General features: G+C 46.7%; 1 protein-coding gene across 1 annotated transcript in view; it reads right to left on the bottom strand.

The window, feature by feature from the left end:
• LOC6495468 overlaps positions 1-19184 on the bottom strand; it is a 44530-nt gene extending 25346 nt beyond the window's left edge. The window contains exon 1 of the mRNA XM_001958879.4: positions 18338-19184. Coding sequence (XP_001958915.2) covers positions 18338-18403 — 66 coding nt within the window. The 5' untranslated portion in view covers positions 18404-19184. The remainder of the gene's footprint in view (positions 1-18337) is intronic.
• Positions 19185-19457: the final 273 nt, after the last annotated feature.

Below are 19457 nucleotides of genomic sequence, written 5' to 3'. Positions count from 1 at the left end.
TCACGTCCATGCCATCTACCCATTGGCCCCACAAAGCAGCAATTGATGATGAGTCCGACTTGGATTCGGAACTTGAAATCTAAAAAAAGAGCTAAGAAATTGGAGTCTTTGATGCCCAAAAAGCGAAATCAGCAATGGCACTCTGTCCATCAGAAGTGACCGACTTCCGAGGCATTGAATGCCACAGCTTAGTGGCTTTAATTGATTATTATAGATATTTTATTTGGAGGATCTCTTTTGGTTTACAAAGTGACTTGACTCAGAATATGTAGAGTATATTAAACCATCTAAATCCCCTCGAACTAGCGCCCCTGTGAACCAATCTCTGTTCCCATCATCGATCCCGAGCTGACCCTAATAATTATAGCGTCTCGGCTTTGGCTACCGTTTTTACCGTTTATACTGGCTGGGCACGCATGGAATTCCACTCGAAGCATCTAACATACGGGTTTTTATTTCTGGTATTTTCACAAAAAATTATGGCATTGGCATTCGCTTTGGGTTTTTAGCTTTTTGGCGCTGATCGTGCGGATAAACTTAAATCGAAGCCGAGGCCAGGCCGGGCCAGGTCGATCGTCGCCTCTGGCTAGTTTGTCAAATGAGGGCATAAAAACCAGCAGAGGCCAGAGAAGTAGCAGCGGCATATCCTTTAACCGAAAAACATGTTCAGAAACTTAATAAGAAGTCAAGAAAAGAAGCAAACAGGCAAGGCTGAAGGGATGGATCCCTGGGACTGAGGTCTGATGACTGAGCTGCAACGGCGCGGCGTCTCTGCTTTCCACAGTAGCCACATCGAGTTAGCGATCAGCGACAAGCAGCAATCGATCTTGTGTTATAATCATCGCAGGCTCCCCACCTTCTTCCTCCCGGCCATCAGCGGCGATTTAGGCCCGCAAAAATTCATTTACGCTTTAATCAATTTCATTCACTATGCAGAAGCAGAAGCTCCAGCAGGAAAGCCAGAGATATGGGCCTGCACAGGGAGATCTGATCAAGTAGTTCACTTTTCAAAGTATTACGGTTACTGAGACACTCCTTCTAGATTTCTTTCAGTGCTGAGAAGGACGGAGAAGTAGCAGAAGACCGGGCAAACTCCGCCTAAGGCCACCAGCCGACAATTTTAGCTTACATTGATCTCGTCTTGCGTGGCAGCCCCCTGCCGTCCAGCCGAAAGCTGCTACTCGGCTTCAGTTCCCGGCCACATGTCAAGAAATTGACGAAAATTCGATCAAAATTTTAATTGATCGCCCTGCAGTGATTTGGGTTCCCGAAAAATTGATCTGAGTCCGCCATCCCCGCACCGTACCGTCTCATAACATTTTTTGAAACATATACATATTCTTTGCGCTCGCACTTGCCGTAATTTTCGGTTGGCCAAAAAGCGAAAAAGACTGAAGAGCAAACGATCGACCGACGACCGACTCGTGTTGTGATTATGTTAATAGAGGTGCTCCCATTCACTCCCCTTCGACTCCAACCTCCAGACTCCTGATTCAGGATTCCTGTTTCCGATTCCCGCCCGAGGGGGAGGCCGGCGCTCGCCTCTGCCGGAAACTGAACCGCCAGCGGCCATAAATTGCAAAATAATCAAACATTTCAAGGAGCTGCCACCAAATTCATGGCATTAGGACTGATTGAAGAATGCGAGAAATTGCTGATCCGCCAGAATGAGTCATCAGCGGAGGTTCAATGCGATGGTTGAAAGAGTAACCCCCAAAGAGCCTCCCTAGAACCTTGAGATGTATTTCAGGCGAAGACGAGGTGCCCCAGGTAATCCATGCCCCATTCCCGGTCACACATCACCGTCGTCCGGCTGCATATTAATAACTCTTACACCCATTAATCAATAGCGTTCCTCTCTGGCCTCTGATCTACCAGCCCGATCATCCTCGCTGAATGCTACCAATCAAGATCCCCCCAGCCCGGCTTTCCCTTTTGGCCATTAAGCCGAACGTTATAATATTAACCTGTCAAAGGCCATAATTGACAACGATTAAGTTTGTCTTTTGTCTCGCGAAAATTTACATTTTTATGGTTCAATAAAATAAATCAAAGTGGGGGGAAAAAACCCGAGTCCAAACCCGCCGAATATGAAAAGGCAAAAGATGAGAAGGAAAAAAAACTGAACCTTACCATCGAACACAGTGGCAGCGAAAAGTAATTGCAGCACATAATAATCTCGCATTTAATAATCCTCATTAAAGCGCAAAATCACGTCGGTCCGCTGGCTGCTGGCCGGTGGAGAAGCCCCGGGAGGAGCAGGAACAGGAACAGCCTGATAGACAGTTTACACTAACAAATATCACCACCTTGGCGAGCGGGGTCCACCTCGGATCTGCACAAAATTAGAGGCCCTGCTCCTTTTTTTTTCCCCGTACCATCTTCACAAATTCCAGAACAAGAACAACGAGCTTCTGTTCTGTCCTTAAAGACAGTCCCAAAAATATGCAAGGGGCTACCCAAAACAGGAAAGAAAAAAGTTGAGGAAATCCGGGCATGAGGGGGACCTCGAAGGAGCAAGGATGGGGAGTGGCAGCGATGCGCATCAATCGATGATATGATGAGCTGACGTTTCGGGTTGACGTTTGCTTGTCGTCAATACGTCGCCTAATAACACGTCGCAACAGGTAGTCCCCGGACATCAACGGACAGCCGGACAACTGGACAGACGGAGCGACAGTCGGGGATTCTGATTGCGACACAGATACAGGAGCGAAGAGGCTGCCCCGAAAGGAGAGTCTCTTTTTGGGGGCTTGATGGAATTTCATCAATTGCATGAAAAATATGAAATTAGTTTGGTTTTTGGGACCCATCCAAAAACCGAAAGTCCGAACCGTACTCTCCGCAGTTCAGGGCTACTGGATTTTTAATGTGTTTTAATCATCGACTACACTGGGATGGATGGACGCGGCTCCTCCTGCCGCTCCAGCCACTCCTGCCACTCCTTTTTGCGGACTAAATGGTTTTTGCGCCCTGATCCTGTGCCACTGATGTATGGCACATTCCACTCGGGCTATAAATCGTGGTTGCGCCTGGCACCATGGCGCTGTCCTGTCCTTAGCCAAATATCATTTGATTCCTCCTGTTCGAAGGCATTAATTGTTTTTGCTCGAGTGTTGCGTGATGGGAATGACTGATCAACTGTCCGGAGGATTGCGACCCGACCCGGCTTTTGGTGAGAATGAGAGGAAAATGTGTCGTCTGATATTTTTGGTGGGAATTTAGAGACTCGAGGGATAAGCTGGATGGATGGTAGTTTGGTTGTTCCACTGATCTCGACCATGTCGCTGGCCTTGTTCTTGTCATGTTCGCTGTCAGGCTCCTGGCTTTGGCTGGTTTATGTAAGTGTTGATCACTGGAGATTGCAGATCGAAGATCGAGGATCGCCTTCTGTCTGCTATCTTAATACTGCCCGCAATCGAGACATTGACATTTCCCCGCTGTCTGAGATTATGTCCGACTGGTCTGGCTTCTTTGTTTTTTTTGTGTGTGTTGTGCTGTCGGGAGGAGCCAACCTCGCTCCGAGGCATTACCATTTCCATTGGCCGAGAGTCTGGTGTTTTTTTCTGGCCGTACGATTGGGTGTTTGCCAGCGTTTTTATGCTTTTTGCCGGTTCGGACTGGGCCGGGACGGGCCCCTGTTATTAATTATCATCGTCAGCGGGAGGTGATCAGTGTTCAGCGTCTCAGTATTCAACATCCAGCGATCTGAGGCGATCAGAGATCTTCGGGACTGCGTGTTCGTCAAATTCCCTAGCGAACGCAAACATTTGGAATTCGGCGCGTAGAAATATCATTTTCGTGTCTCCTCGCTCGTGATTTCTCTCTGGTTTTGTCTGCTTTTTCGTAATTTGTATGAGATTTTTGGAATATTCCCTGACTTTTGCCATTTATGTGTGTCCCTGTCTGACTGTCTCCCTGCTCGCATGCCTTGTGTCCTTAACGAAATTGTGATTAAGTGTTTCAATATCGAAGTGACGAAAGGCAGCAAGAGCCAGGCCAGTTCGGAATTCAACAGACATGGCCAGCAACTTCCTTCCAACGATGGCGAACATCGTCCGGATCGTAACGTGCAAAATAATTAAAAATCAGCGAACGTTCTGCTAAAGAGTAGCAATCCCCATAACCTCGATCTCTGTCCCTGTCCCTGTTCCTGTTCCCGCCGTCCGTGAAAGATCGACGCCCGCATCGAGTTGGGCCGAGTGCGAAAAAACGCCATTTAAAGATGCCACAAAGCCGCAGATAAGCAGAGACAAAATGCGGGAAAGGGACGGCCAGAAAGTGCTGACAAACGGGCCAAAACCGGTTGACAAAATACACTCGACTTGGTATGCGATCAGTTTGAGCGATACCCAAGATCCAGACTCCGACTCAGACGATCGACGATCAGCGATCGCGGAAGAATTTCTGGCCAAATTACGAGCCCGTCCAGCAGCTACCCAGCTACGCAAGTTAACCCAACCGATCCTCACCAGCCCAGCAAGCCAAGCCAGTCAGCCAGCAGGCCAGCAAGACAGCGACATTTAATTATATTTCATTTCATTTTATTTTACTGCTGCTGCTGTTGCTGCTAGTGATGTTGTTGCTTCAGCATCTTGGAGGGCTTTTTCGGTAATGTTGCTGATGTTGCTGTTGCTGCTGAGCACTCGACGCATTAATGATGACTTTGCCCTGAATTGCAGAGGCCTACACTCAATAATAACAATAATCATAAAGGGGAGAAGCACCAGCAGCAGCAGAAGCATCAGCAGCAAAGGCAAATCGCCAATTGGCAATGGCAATGGCATGCCCATGTCCAAGTAGCAGGTCCATCTCTGCATCCACATCCAAGTCCGTGTCCATGTCCCCATGCCTTGATTATGCGCGCGTTCCTTGCTCACATCCTTGCCCCCTCGGACGATCCCCATTATTTCTACTCGTCGAACATCAATTTGAGATCATTGCTACTGGTGCTACGGCTACTGTAGGATCGATCGTCCCAGAACTAAACAGCAAACTGAAACTGAAACTGGTACTCGTACTGGTACTGGTACTGGTAGTGGCAGTGGTCGATGGTAGTGCCACTGCCACTGGGGAGAAGGTGTCGAGTGCTTGAAATGTTTTAAATACAAAAATTAATAAAGCTCTCTCGTGCTTACAATGTGTGTTGGCATTTTGCCTTCTTTCAATTACCCGGCTCGCGTATTTCGCCCTGGCAAATTATTAACTTAACACTTGATGGCCACTTAAATCGATCGGGAAGGGAATAAAAAGCAGAAAGGACATGCCATCTCATAGCCCATAACGACTTCTATTAGTAGTGATTGTTTTTCGATGGTTGGCCTAACCAGCAATGCTTGTTTTTCTTCGCTAAAATTATATACTAACTCTTCCTAATCGCTTAATGGCCCTGACAATACGGCTTAACTACCTGCTTGTGCAGGACATTAAAATTTCCAATATCCCAAAGTGGTGGATAATGTCGGTAGAAGAGCCCCTCGACATCGATCAGAGAACAGCTGACAGTTTGGAAACTGGCCAAAAGGCAAAACAGTTAACGGAAGCGGACTCTGGCAATGACAACCCAACCCCGTTGGCAAGTGAAGTTTCATTTGTTGGTTACCAGACGACATCCTGGCTTATGTAGGTGCCCTTGCCAATGCCAAATGCTAGGTACCCCCTGGAATACCAAAAAACCGAGAACCGAATGCCAAATTACAATTTCAAGTTCAACATGCTGGGGCGGCATAATTTCCCCGCTCCTCCAGCTCGTTCAAGTGTGACTCTCTTTGGGCCAACCTCTCTGCTAACTGTTTCACATGATCCTGGGTCCATCCCCTTTAGGGCCAGTGCCTCAGGTCCCTGGTCCGTGTTGCGCTTGAGGAACTCCTTGCTCAACAAATTATTACCTACACATATGTCCCGGGGCCAGTGTGTTTGGGCTACTCCAATTATAAGTCAATTAAATAGGTTAAAAGTTAGAAAGAAAACCCGGAGGAAGCATCGTCAGGGGACACAATTTTGTCATGGCCAAATGAGCAGGAAATAATTTACGACCGATGCGACCTGCGAGTCCTCTGATCCTCTTCCTGTGCAGAGGATACCCATTTGTTGTCTGCCTGCCTTAGCTATGTTTATGTAATCGCATCATGCCGGAGCACCATGTCTGATATACATTTTATTCATCAATCAATAAAAGACGCCATGGCACGGCTCCAATGCCGAGATTCATGCAAATTCTAAACTGATTCTCGCGGACAATTGGCTCATTGATCAATCATTTAAGCGAACCAAGAGCAAAGCAATCAAGTGATCTGTGAGCCTAATCGACACTATACTATATATAGAAGAATATATGCAGATGCTGAGGTAGTGTAACCACAACCGGCAAGTGGCGGCAAACGATTTTAATTCAATCGCACCAATTAGGCCAGAGCCACAGCCGCAGCCTCAGCCACAGACAGAGGCGCCCCCAAAACGTAGAGCCATCACCGATGGTTCTATATGCGCTCAATTAACTCAAATATCTGTAGATGTAAATAATCGCTTGACAATTTGCGTCACAACTGGACGGTTCTGTGCAGGGGGCTGGCTGTAGATTCCAAAAGGCGAGTTGAAGCCCCAAGATCCAGGCCTGAGGAATGCTCGAAAGCAAAGTTCAACATTTCGTTCGCCTCGCTCACTAATCTGTCGGGGTCAATCGATGTTAAGTAGAATCACGAATACCAAATTAATTGATGCCGTTGATATGCGCAGCTCCCCAGTTCGGAGCATCTCCCAGAACTCTTTCTGATGATCCATCCACTGCCCCCCAATGCTCACTCCGCCCCATTTCTCCACCCGAAAGATGTGTGTCAATCTGGTGTGTATCGAGTGGCCGTAGGAGCCGTTCTAGCGAGTGTCAAATGGGTAAATAATACTCGGTTCATGTTTTGAATTAATTTTAATTGAGATTCATTTGTAAGCAATCAGTTAGATTGTTCGCTCGAGCCTACAGATTCTGCGCAGAAGACGACCGTATCCCGTTGGCGATCTACAAAACAATAATCTTCAGAGGGCTTACCATCAGAACCCTTTATCCTTCCGGTTGGAATGCACAATTAAACATTAATTACAACCCGAGCGCTCCCCTACTAAACGCCAGACTAAATGCTGTCTATCGCTTGATGGTTGTAATTAATAAGACACGCCAGCAATCATAATTGAAAACATGTCTCTTAGCGCCGAAAGCCTCGTAACAGCAACACGTTGCAAGTTGCTAGGTTGCTGGGCTTGGGTGGAGTGGGGATAGCAGAGAGGAGGGTGTGTGTCTGTGTGTGTGACTGCCTGTGGAAAGCCCAACCCAGACCTCTGGCTATATCAAACAATCTTAAACTTAACAAGCCACAGAACACAAAACACTCCCCCTATTTGCGGCCAGCTGCCCCTGCCTCTGCCACAGCCCCATTCTCATCGACAATTGTTTGACTTTGCTGCAATGTTGCAAGCTGCAAACTGCACTTCAGGTGTATGGGTGAGTGTGTGGTGTGTCTATTAGGCAAAGACAGCTATGAAAATACCAGTTGCTCCTGCTACTTGCTGCTGTTGCAGGTTGCACTGTGGCACTGTTGCAGTGTTGCACGTGAGACTAGACGAGACGCGGCGCAGACGTAGCCCAGCATAAGATAAACAATTGCCTCTCGGAGAGGCAGCAACAGTGGCCGGAACGTGCGGCCAGCCAAATGCAATTAAGCTAAAAATGTGAAAAATATCCCCCAGCGATACTGCCTCCGAACTAGATAGACACATCCTCGTCTGCCGCAGCGACTGCTGCTGCAACACTCGGTGGCAGCCATGTCTGCGCCTCCGAATGGAAGCACCGCGATAAATAAAAATGTAAATCATGTCTGCTCTGCTTTAAATTGATAAAAAGTGGCACGACCAGGGCGGAGGGCGGAGTAGCATCGGAAATGGGGGTGGTTATGTGGAATATAGACTTTTAATTGGCGATAGTTGGATGTAATATATGATGGATCGGATTAATTAATGAAAGAAACTGGAAGAGAGTGGAAAGAGTATCTCTTGAGAGTATCTAGAAAGTATCTCTTGTGAAATCCCTTTCTCCAAAGGCTTAAAAATATCAAAAAAAAGATGAAGAGAGATCATAATTTATTGTTCACAAAAATGTATAATCCACTGTCTTAGTTCCAAATGACTTGACTCTTTCAACTAATCCCCGACAAGCAACCTCAGAGCCTCTAATCCCGCCAAGGGAACTCAGAAAAAAACTTACGAGATCTTCAGAAAAAAAAAACCAAAAGGATCCCCCCAACCATTTCAATTGCACAATTTGGACAGCTGTGCGCGCAGGCAGCCGAGCAGGACCTCCAGAGTCCTTCGACTTCCTCCTGTAACTGCAGTGGCGTCGGCGTCGGCGTTTGCTTTGACATTTGGCCGAGTGCAAGTGCAGGATGGCTGCATAGGATAACACTCGCCTTGAGGGGTCCTGTAAGCGAGGGAAGAACTGAACAGGAAGCGGCCTGAATTGTCGACGGGTGCTGGCGATAGCCGAGAGCCCTACTTAGATAACAATTGCACAGAAAGTGCATTCGCAATGCAAGTACAGAGTGCAGCAGTTGAAGACAGCTGAGGACATGGCCAGTGTGAGTAGTGGAGTGGAAAGGATGCCCCGGGTGCTCGAGTACGGGTATGTGTGTCAAGGGCAGGCGCCAAAAGAACTTCCAGGAGGAACGACGAAGCCAGTAAGTTCTACAGCTGTCGCTGAGACCGAAGTCCGAAAGTCGGGGTCACACCCACCGCACCCAGGACAATCAGCAATAAAAGAGAACAGGACCAACGAAATGGAAATGCGACAGAAAACCGCAAGCCAAATTGACCGGAAGCTCTTATTAATTTGCTATTAGCCATAGACAGACAGGAAGTTAACTTAATTTGTGTGGCTTTTGGTCTAAACGGCATTGGGAACAAAAAAAAACAAGACAATGTTTTCTAAACAGGATGTGAAGAGAGTGCCAGAGAGTAGCAGGAGCAGGACATGTGAACACGGCGCGAGGACTTCAAAGTCCGTCGAGGGTGGGGCGACAAAATGCAAGAGAGCTTTTACCGTTAGCGGTAACGAAGGCTGATTAGATCAGGTTCAGACAAAGGACCTTCGCTTTCAGCCTCGTCCCCCAAAACAGGACTTAATTAAAATGTTTGCTCCACTTGCGCTGGGTCAGTCCGGCCGCTTTCACTTTTCACCCGCGTTGTTGCGGCATATTCCGGACCAGGGCCAAGGGGGAAAGCCCCAGACCTCAGATCTCTGGCTGGTGATATAAAAAGACAAAAAACAAAAGTCGTTAATGATAAGAGACCAAATGACGAACAGCCCCTCGGTTTTGAGTCACGGGGGAACGATTAGAACCGCAGCCAAGGAGTATACGAGTACAGAGACAGACACACATGCCAAGGTTCACCTTGGACTCGAGTGGAAGTATTCCCGTTTTTATTGCCGCATCGAGACAGGAAGCACTCCGGAATACAATGGGGGAAGACCTCTAGACATTCATCGCTGCTGCTGCTGCTACTTCGGCTGTTTCTGCCACAAATGAGGTGCGAGCTCTCGATTGCGAGATTATCATATCAGGGCACACACATATCGGATGTGAAGTGGTCTCTCTTCAGAGGCAGCACCCTCATTTGTATAGGAAGTAGAAGCAGCAGCCGCAGCAGCAGCAGTGTGTCCTACATCGAAAAGTCCTGTTCCGTTGTCCTGTTGAAAGTGAAACCCGAGGAACAGTGACAGGAAGCCAAGAGAAGAGCGTGTGCCAACTGAAGGCACGTGCTGATGCCACAAGAAGCTGTGGCCATGTACCATTAAAGGGGGTTACGGATTAAGGTCCTGCACTCTGTAGCAAATCAAACATAAAATGCTAATTAAAGCCAATAGTTTTGCACTTTATAGAAGTATTCTGTCGACTGGCGACTGACTTCCTGATCTCGTAAACCCCACCTCAGGGATGGCTCATTTCCCAGCCTCCAGACCCCCTGTTTTTTTGCCCCAAAGCATTTGCGAATAATGATTTTATGCTTTCGATGACAGTTCTCTGCCAGGCGCAAACTTTTGTTTGATTTGCTGATCGGCTTAATTATTCGTAGACAAATGCCTGCCTGCCGGTTGCCATTCAGAGAGGGGCCCAAACGTAAAAAAGTCAATTAAAGAGCTGGCAAGAGGTGGAAGCAGAGAGCTAATGCAGCAAGCTAACATCGCCAACTGTCAGCGGACACGCGCCACTGGGGGCGGGGTGGTGTCGCCGCATCGCGGAGTTGCAATTTCCGAGTTATGCGTGCGAAAATGTTGCATGGCCAAAGTGGCAACTCCAAATGGCGAATGGAAAGCACAGCCAGCACCTTGCCACAGTCTCCACCGTTTCGGTCTGGCGTCTGACGTTTTTTTTTAATGCTTTCTTGGTGTGAATTAATTTTATTGCCTAATTGTCTCTCCACGCCACATGTTGAAACTATTAAGCGCATTTTAAACAGGCCCAACTATGTAAGTTTATGGGTCTTTGTGGGCCCTAAGGCTCGAACTTTACGATTTTCGACCCGCTGGCGAATGTGTTTTCCCGAATATATATGCATATAGTTTTTGGCGACACTCACGGAATTGGTTTTCGAGTCAAAATACTCGAATATGTCTTTATTTTTAAGCGGAAAACATTCTGCCCTATGTCCCGAAAATCGGCAAACAGGAAACGAAACTATTTCGCGGAATTCTCGTTCTCCTCGTTCAACGAAAGGTGGATCTTTATGTTCCACTAATTGCTAAGTGTTCCTCCAAACAAGATATATGTTCAGTTTTTAACAATCGAAATATTTAAAATTTTAACAAGCCAATAAAAATGATTAATTGCTCTATATAGTTGTGAAAATTAAGTGATTTTATGTACGAGATAGACAAGTCTTAGCTATTTAGATTGCCATCTTGGAATGGCAACCGGGGCCCATCGCTTGCCGATCACCTCGAAAAACGCTTTCGTTAATTAGCTGCTGTAGATACAATTTTCACCATCCCGCAGATACATATCTTCCGCATCGCTTAGCATTTTTACAGCTGTTCCCAGCTGACTTTTCTAGGACCGCCATCGCTACATGGTCGTCGCTCGGACTGTCACCCTCACCTGTTAGCATTGCCATAGCTACGGGGATCTCTATATGGCCCTCTCTCTTTCGCTTTTTGCCTACCTTGGCATGGTGTTTCCCCCGGCATCGGTTTTTTTTTTTTATTAATTGCACGTGGGGGGACCCATTGGTGGTTGTCTGGGTCTTCTAGCCGTTTTTTGTTGCCTTCGGTTGGTTCCTATTCTCCCTTCCAGGTCGCTTCCCCTTCTGACCGGTAGTGATGTGTTCTTTTTATTTTTTGTGTTTGACTTTGTTCCTGGGCGAGTTTCCTCATCGCGTTTTTCCTCAGCGCTTCCCGCTCATTTTTTCCTCTTCCTTGGCTTTCACAATGGGCTAACCCACACACACGCACCTTTTGATCACTTCCCCGACGGCGTTCGTTTAGCTCGATTACGCTTCCGGTTGCTGTTTCCTTCTGCTGCTGCCTCTGCCTCTGCCTCCGATGCCTCTTTTTTTTATAATGCTTCCCGATCCTGTAATCGAGTGACACAATTTCTGTTTTGTCATCTGCTCTTGATCGCCCCTGCCGGGAACGCTTCCTCCGAGGTGTATTGTCATTAGCCTCCTTTTTAAAGAGTGTCTACCTCTCTGTCTGCCTCGTTGGCAGTCTCTATCTCCTTCTGATGATCTTGGCAATTAGGTGTGCGAGTGTACGAGTGTGTGTGTGTGTGCTGGAAAGGCAAATCCATTGTTCGGCCAAGGCACAGAAAACATAAATTATGGGATAATCCGACATAAGCGTATTTCCATGATCTGCTGGGGACCATCTCCGGTTTAGAGCGAATAATGAATGAATGAATAAATGAATGACTGAATGAATGAGTGACTGGATGAGTGATTGAGCAACTGACTGAGTGACCGAGCTAGCTGCTGACAACTTCCTGCTGGGGTAGTACCACCACTCTTTCTAATTAGTGTTTGGTATAATTGCTGCCTCGCTTTGCTTTGCCATTTCACATGCAGATTAGCTGACATTCACATTACGTGTCATGCTATAACTGCACCACTAACATCACTCCTAACTGCCGCCCCACTATTTAGCCGGGATTAGGTCTGGCTAACACGCAAAGTTTAGCCAAGTCAAAAGCCCCCCATCCACGGCTACAGCGTGTGGGGACAAAATACGATGACACCGATAAGCGGCTACAGTCGCCAGACATGCGAGCCACCTTTGTGGTACCACCAATATCCAGTGGGTGGGTGGCAGCTTTCAATTTGCACAGGAATTGATTTGTTTCTTCTTTTTTTTTACCCGTTCTGGTTTCTTGCTATACTTTTTTAGCGTTTTTGGGGTTAGTGTCAAGCACGCAACCGATGCGACCGAGGCGATATATATAGTGGGATTTGGCGTTGGGTCAACATCAACCGTTTGACACTCAACTCTGACCCTCAACCTCAAAGGCAGCGACTCTGGCTACGCAACTGCAGCTGTCTGGGCATTTCTGAAGAGCAGAGTAGTCTATTTACACTGCCCTCATTGGACGAATTGTGGAGAAATGAATTGAAATCGAGCCGAATCAGATGTGATTGTGTTAATTGTGTGTCTAATCAATCAAATTCTGTTTACCCGCTCTTACGGAATCGGAATCGGGGGCGCTTCATTATGATAACACTGGGAATTTATCGAATTCCGTTCTTGGACTTGTGTCGGTGGTTATCTTCCCAAACTGGCGCATAATTCCCAAACCCAGGCGCAGAGCGAGCCCGTGCGATTAGATTAACCCGGCGACAGTGTCGGGGCATTTGATATAACACCGTACGCCTTGGTCACTTGCGGGTTTCGGGTTCAGGGCTTTCGGGTTTCCAACTGTCCACTCTCTGATAAACGGCAAACACACTAATTTACACATTTAGATATACGCCAGGGCGGGGTGGGAGAGCCGTTGGTGGAATTGATTAGATTTGGATAAAAGGCGGTTGGTCACCGCCAGTCCCCCAGTCCTCTAGCCCCATTATATAGATTAAATTGGGTAATGATCGATTTATCATACCGCTGGTACCTTAATTGTTGTTTCATTTTTTACAATACCGATTAAAGGTTATGAAAATATGGTCTGATTCCAGGAAAACAAAGACAAACCGGATGGCCTAACCGACAGAGATGCTAGATGCCCAGACTGATAAGTGGATTAGTTGATCACGGTAGCCAAGTGCCGGCGATCGCCAATAAATCGCCGGTAATTTGAATCAATTCCAGGGGAACAGGGACCTCCCGAGGGGCTCAAAAGGCAGGCTCTCCAAGAGCAAGTAGCTTATTTTCCCGCATTCCGCTTCACTCTGCAAATTCAAACTAATCCCCTGTAAGATGTCCACACACCGAGCATTTCCTCCGGCCATTAGCCGAAAGAGACCAGTTGGGGGGGGACTAGAAAGAGATCGACAATGGGTGATCGCCAGAGTGGCCATATAGCCACTTCCTGGGCAACTGGACAACTGGGCAACGATCTCCGCCGCCGCCCGCCTCTGCCGCCGCTGTTAATGTGTGACTTTTGCTGTGTTTTTCAACGACATTAATTTTGTGTGCGCTGGATCTTAAGCCGGATTTAGTTAAGCAGCTCAGCGATCGGAGCACTGGAGCGGGGCTGGCGGCGATGCGAGGCGAGGCGATCGGCGCATTAAATACGCTTCCAGACGCTTCGCTCCAGCTTTGGTCACATTTTGTTGGGCCCGCTTAGGAAATATAATCTCTTTTGTCGATGCCAGGCATGATCGCCGCTTACTCACTGTGCCCGTGTCGTGATGGCGATCACCTGTTTCACCTGTGTTTGTCAGCCTCAGCTTCAGTCCAAGTCCCAGTCCCAGTCTCAGTCCCAGTCCGAAGCGATATCGATGTCTGGCCGTATGGGCGAGCGAGCGAGCGTGTTGCTTTATAATGTGTCGCACATTAGTTAGCAGTTAATACTTTAAATAAGACGAGGTTACCGACATTTCGACTTGGCTCTGTGACTTGGCTTGAGGAGAGAAATATGCTCGGAAGCCGATTGTCGCTGTGACTTGTAGAAATCGCGTAGCCCGGCATAAGCCTGGCCCGGCTTATGATTTTCAACGGGGCGTATTAGTGATAAATAATAAATCTTCAGCACCGAAAATACCTTCGTGTAAGCCCCAACAATGTCATCGTGATCTTGGCGGCAATCAGAACCAAAAGTTTATAATCACCCCGTCGGAAAAATCATAAAAAATTATTATATGGTTTATATATGGTTCAGATCTCCCCAGATTTTCTCAGAGATATTCCCCCGATATTAATTTCACTTCCACTTGTCTCTGGATATTCCGCTCAACCGACTTGTCATAATTTTCAAAACATTCCCAAAATTTATGTCCGCTCGAGTGGAGGAATACGGAATACGGATTTGGTTGGCCCATATAAAAATAGTTGCCTCCGTCCGGATAGAAGAGGGGCGAGATCTGGCCTGAAATCGGGCAGTCTCGTATATCTACGGGGAACAAGCTAAATCCACTAATTAAGAATGAAAAAGGTGACAATGGGGGAGGCAACATTTGAAGATGATTTTCGGAATGCGTAAATCGTATAAAATTCGATTCTGTTTTCGTGTTTTGTCACAGACTGTGCCATTCGATTATGCTGAATGATAAATGCCCCAAACAAATACAGAGAGACACGGAATCCAGATGCCGGACTGCGCCACACTGCGCCCTACAAATTAATTACCCGAAAGTTGTCATTATCATTCGAACTTTTCCGCTTATTTTTCGGCTTCAACTTCGTTTGGTTCTGGTATTTCTATTCTTTTTTTTTCCACTCCTTCGCTATCAGCTTTTGGTTCACCTTAAGCTACAAAGCCTGAACCGCTTTTATCGCAATGTCTTACAAATCGTTTTATCAAGGTGTCATTAGCTGCAAGCCAACAACGCCCGGCCGCAAGGTGTTCTATGATAAGTGCAGAAAGGAAAACCTCAACAAGTCGAACACGTTTTGTTGATTATCTGAGGAGCAGTAGGAGAGGAGGAGGAGACCATCCGGCGGCCCCTTTGAAACCCATAGCGATTCCAACCATAGAAAAACCGAAATCGAAAAACATGAACAAACGAAAACCGATCATGAACCAAAAACAAAAAAAAATAGTGAAATAGAATTGATTTAAGACCTTACTGAAAGTGCCAAATAATAATGAAGAAATGGAAGTTTCTGAGACAAGCTGACAACTTGTAATTAACTTAAAGCGTTTTCGGTGTTTTGATATTCCTGTCACTCTTCCCAAGAACCTCCCAGTGACATAGGCGGTGTGTTAACTATCGAGTACTTTGGGGGGCTCTTAGTTTGATTGAAATGGAAACCAGCCGAGCCAAATCTGTGTCTCAAATCTGATTCTGATTCTGATTCCGATTCTGATTGTGGAACTGAGACCGCTGACAATCTGAAGCTGAAGCTAAAGCTGAGGCCAAGCGACTTATGATAATAATCATTATAAATTATTATAATCCAATCGGCTTTGAATAATTAATAAATACGAGTATATATACTATATGTGTTGTATCTTATATGCAAACTCAACGAAGGCGCATAATCGGGCCGTAAAAAGCCGCTCAACTGACAGATCGCTGGGGATTTCTGCTACCAGCTCCCAGATCTGAGAGCTGAGGAGCTGAGAAAGCCGAAAGTCGCCGTCGAATGAAATGCTAAAAATGTGTTACAATCAAGACGGGGCAGCGCAAAAGCGGCTAAAGAGATCAGGCGGGGGGGACTGGGCCGCACAATACCTAAGCTCTGATAAATACGGAATGCCCAGAGAACTGAAAAGAGGTGTCTAGAGCCCACAAGGAATAAAAGAAAGCCAAGCCAGAAGCAGTAGCTGCAGAGTCAGAAGGCGGGTCTTAACAACACCAACAAACGGCAGCCACAACGGCAACAAAGATGACAAACAGTTTGGACATTTATGAGCAGCATTTAATGGACATTTGACTACCGGAATTTAACGAAACCGAAAACGTGGGAAGGGGCTTTCGTTGCCTCTGATACCTTTGAAAGGAGATCTCGAAGAATGGTCGAAGAATGCATTTGATTGGAGCTCAGATTTGATGCGCGGCCAGATTAACCCCGATTATCATTAGTCTTGGTCACCCCGATCGCTTGGGACTGGGCCTGAGGAAATGACTATTCGATGATCATGCCGGTGAGCAGGAAACAGTGGCGGTGAAGAAGATTTCAATTAATAAATATTCCATTATCTGATTTCTAAGGCCTCTGTTTCTTTACCCCCACCCTCCCTAACACTTTCAGATTAGACAAAATCGAACCATTTATAATTTATAAGACGGCCTATCTGGCCAACTCAGGAGCGGTGGAGAGGCGGGTTGGAACTGGAGCTGGAGGGGTCTCAGGTGATCTAACCGTGAATGAAGAGACTCGCTCGGCATTATCTCTTCCTCGGGTTCGATTTCGACATTTTTCTCGATGAAAAAAACCCGAAAAAAAAGACAGAAGACAGAAATTATCACAACAATAAAACTAAATGCTTTATAATTAGTTTGCAAGCCAAACGAACTCACGCACACACCGACGCATATGGGTTTGTTATTAAATATGATTTGTTATAGTTTACGAAAGAATTCCCATTTATTTATACCCATTCTGACGGTTCTGGCCATACAGGTTTATTATCTGGCCCAGTCGGGCCGCCTAACTTACGCCGCCTAAGTCTTATCTTAATCCCATTCACTAAGCATATGCGTCGACACATAAAACTGTCAAAAAATTCTTAACAGAAACAACAAAAGGCTAGGAGATGAAACAAATCGAAGCAGAGCCGAAGCTTCGAATGCCCTAGCCTGGTGTCCCAAACGACTCTAATCGAACAACAATAAAATATGGAGAGTCTTGAGTTCTTCGAGAAACTAAAATTTCATCAGAGCAGTACTGGGAAATTGCGTAATCATTAGCCCAGGGGATGAATTAATTTTTTTAACTTAAAAATTAAATCTCGATCTTCCCCTTGGGGCTGAAGTAAGCCCGTGATTAGAAACCCAGTATTCCCATTGGCGAGGAGGGTAGAGCTTTCCGATTTGGCCAGTTTGGTCAGGGGGTACTACTATATATAAGAGAGACAATGGCGGAGTGGGTCCCCCAGATTTAGTTAATATACAGCCATAGACATTTTCAAAATCGAATGGAAACAAAATCCATAAATTCTTGGATTAGTCACCCCCCATTTTTGGGTGCTTGGGTAACCGACGAGAGATCGGGTAACCGATATCAATGGGTCTGAGGCACCAACGAAGTCGGCAGAAGTCGAAGTCAGACCTCGGAGTCAGATAAATAATAATTACACTCACACAACATAATCAATTATGTCTGCTAATAAACTCTGCCCACAAACACACTCTCGCACACACTGGGCTATCTGGACATGTGTATGAGTGACACCCCAACCCACCCATTACTTTACTTTTTACTGTGCGGGGAGTGGGCTAATCACGCCAGCATGTTCATAATCAATTTTATCGCACTTATTTGGATTAATTGCGATATCACTAGACAGGGGCGTCCGATAAAAAAAAAAAAGAAAAAATAACGTCGCACCACGATGACGCGCGGAACACATGCACGATTTTGTACTCCCCCCAATGGTGGTAACCCCTTTGTGGGTACCCGGGGTGGGTGCCATCCCGATCCGTAAACCCCATCGATATCTAAGTTCGTCATCGCCTTATGCCGAAATTACCAGCATTTGTCAAAGTTGCCGTCGGGATTATCTTATCTGGCTGGCAAAAGCTTTCGGTGGAACTCAACCCACTTTTTTTTGGGGGGACAACTAGACCGCGGGGCTTGGGGATCGGCTTTACAATGCAATTAGTGGCCCAAACAAAAACAGAAAAGAACTGTTCCGAGTAAACAGACGAAGGGGTGTGTGGAGTACAGGGAGTCGGGCTTATCGCGCCACCGATCTCGAAAATCTCAGCCGATAAGGATTATCTTAATCTGCATAAATAGCGAAACGGTCGCATATCTACCCACGACTGTTATCACCATCGCTTGGCCATATGTCGCTATTGTTTGCCTTCAACTGATTCATTTTGAATCCGGAAGATAGAGGGTTTCTGTACTTTCAGATACATAAGTGTATCTGTGAAGTAGGTGTGAATTGCCGGCGGCGAATCGTAGGAGGCACTCAAGATCCCATTATATATAATATTTTTCACAAACTTGGCTTTGGATATCGGTTATAGAACTCACCTGCTGACCGGCATTGGCCGCCACCCAGGCCTCGGCAAAGGTCTCCATGGCGCTCTGGAAGTCCATCTCGCTGGCGATTCAATGTTCTAATCACTGGCAATATTGTTCCACCTATTACTTTTATTGGCCAGATGCAGGCGCTTTGGCATTAATTGCAATTTGAATGGTTCTCCGCAACGATTTGAGTTTGATTCGATTTGAGTGCAATTGCAGACGCGCGATAATGTTACCGAGATGGTTGAGAGGACTGATGAGGTTGATGGGGGGGAAGAGATATTTCTCAATTTGTGATTTCTGATTGCCGATTTCTGATTTCCGATTTAAGACGCTAATTAGACACACGCACACACACTCGCGTATTCGCACACACGTTCGGTTGGAAGGCGCGACTCCTGCTGGAACGGATTCGATGACGCTAGATGCTGGTTCTGTTTCTGAGTCAGTTGTTGTTGCAATAGTTGTTGATATTTTTGTTTTTGTTGTTGTTGTTGTTGTTGGGGGCGACGCGACATCATTAGTGCCATGAAATCGGGAGCTGATCGCGTCGCTGCGTCACCAGGATTGGCAGCGTGTCGAATGCCGCACTTCCAAATCCAGTGGAGCGTTCAGTGGCTCTTCTTGGGGGCTTGGAGGGCCGAACGTCTGGCTGCCCGCAGGAGGAGGTGTATGTATATGGGAGCTATGTCCTTTAATTTGGCTATGTTCTGGAGCTGATCGCTCTCGCACCTGGGAACTCTTCGCAGGTAACTGACTGAATGGCAGGGTGCGCGTCAAGACATCCTCTCGCAGTCCAAGTTGTCGCACAACTGACGGCATTCTTTCGCCTTCGCGCGGCAGAGCAGTCGATGCTGCCGGGTGCCGGCGTTCGGGTGCTCGGTCTATGCCTCCGGCATGGGGGTGCGTTGGTGTGAGTTATGAGAGTCGCAGCTCTCTCACCTTGGGATGCCTCTGTGTGGGTGCTCCAAAGAGAGGCGCTTTTGAGATAACAGCGGAGTAGAAATGGCAGTAAAAAGTAGTATAATTGCAGTCCTTCCACAATGGATTACCTTTAAATAAAGTTTCTATGTTTAGGGTCTAGTTTGTCTATTCATTTTTACAATAAGAAATATTAATTTTTTAT

The sequence above is a fragment of the Drosophila ananassae genome, chromosome 3L, assembly GCF_017639315.1.
Source record: "Drosophila ananassae strain 14024-0371.13 chromosome 3L, ASM1763931v2, whole genome shotgun sequence".
Lineage (NCBI taxonomy): Eukaryota > Metazoa > Arthropoda > Insecta > Diptera > Drosophilidae > Drosophila > Drosophila ananassae.
The sequence above is the reverse complement of the archived record's forward strand: the minus strand, read 5'-3'. Positions and strand labels throughout refer to the sequence as shown.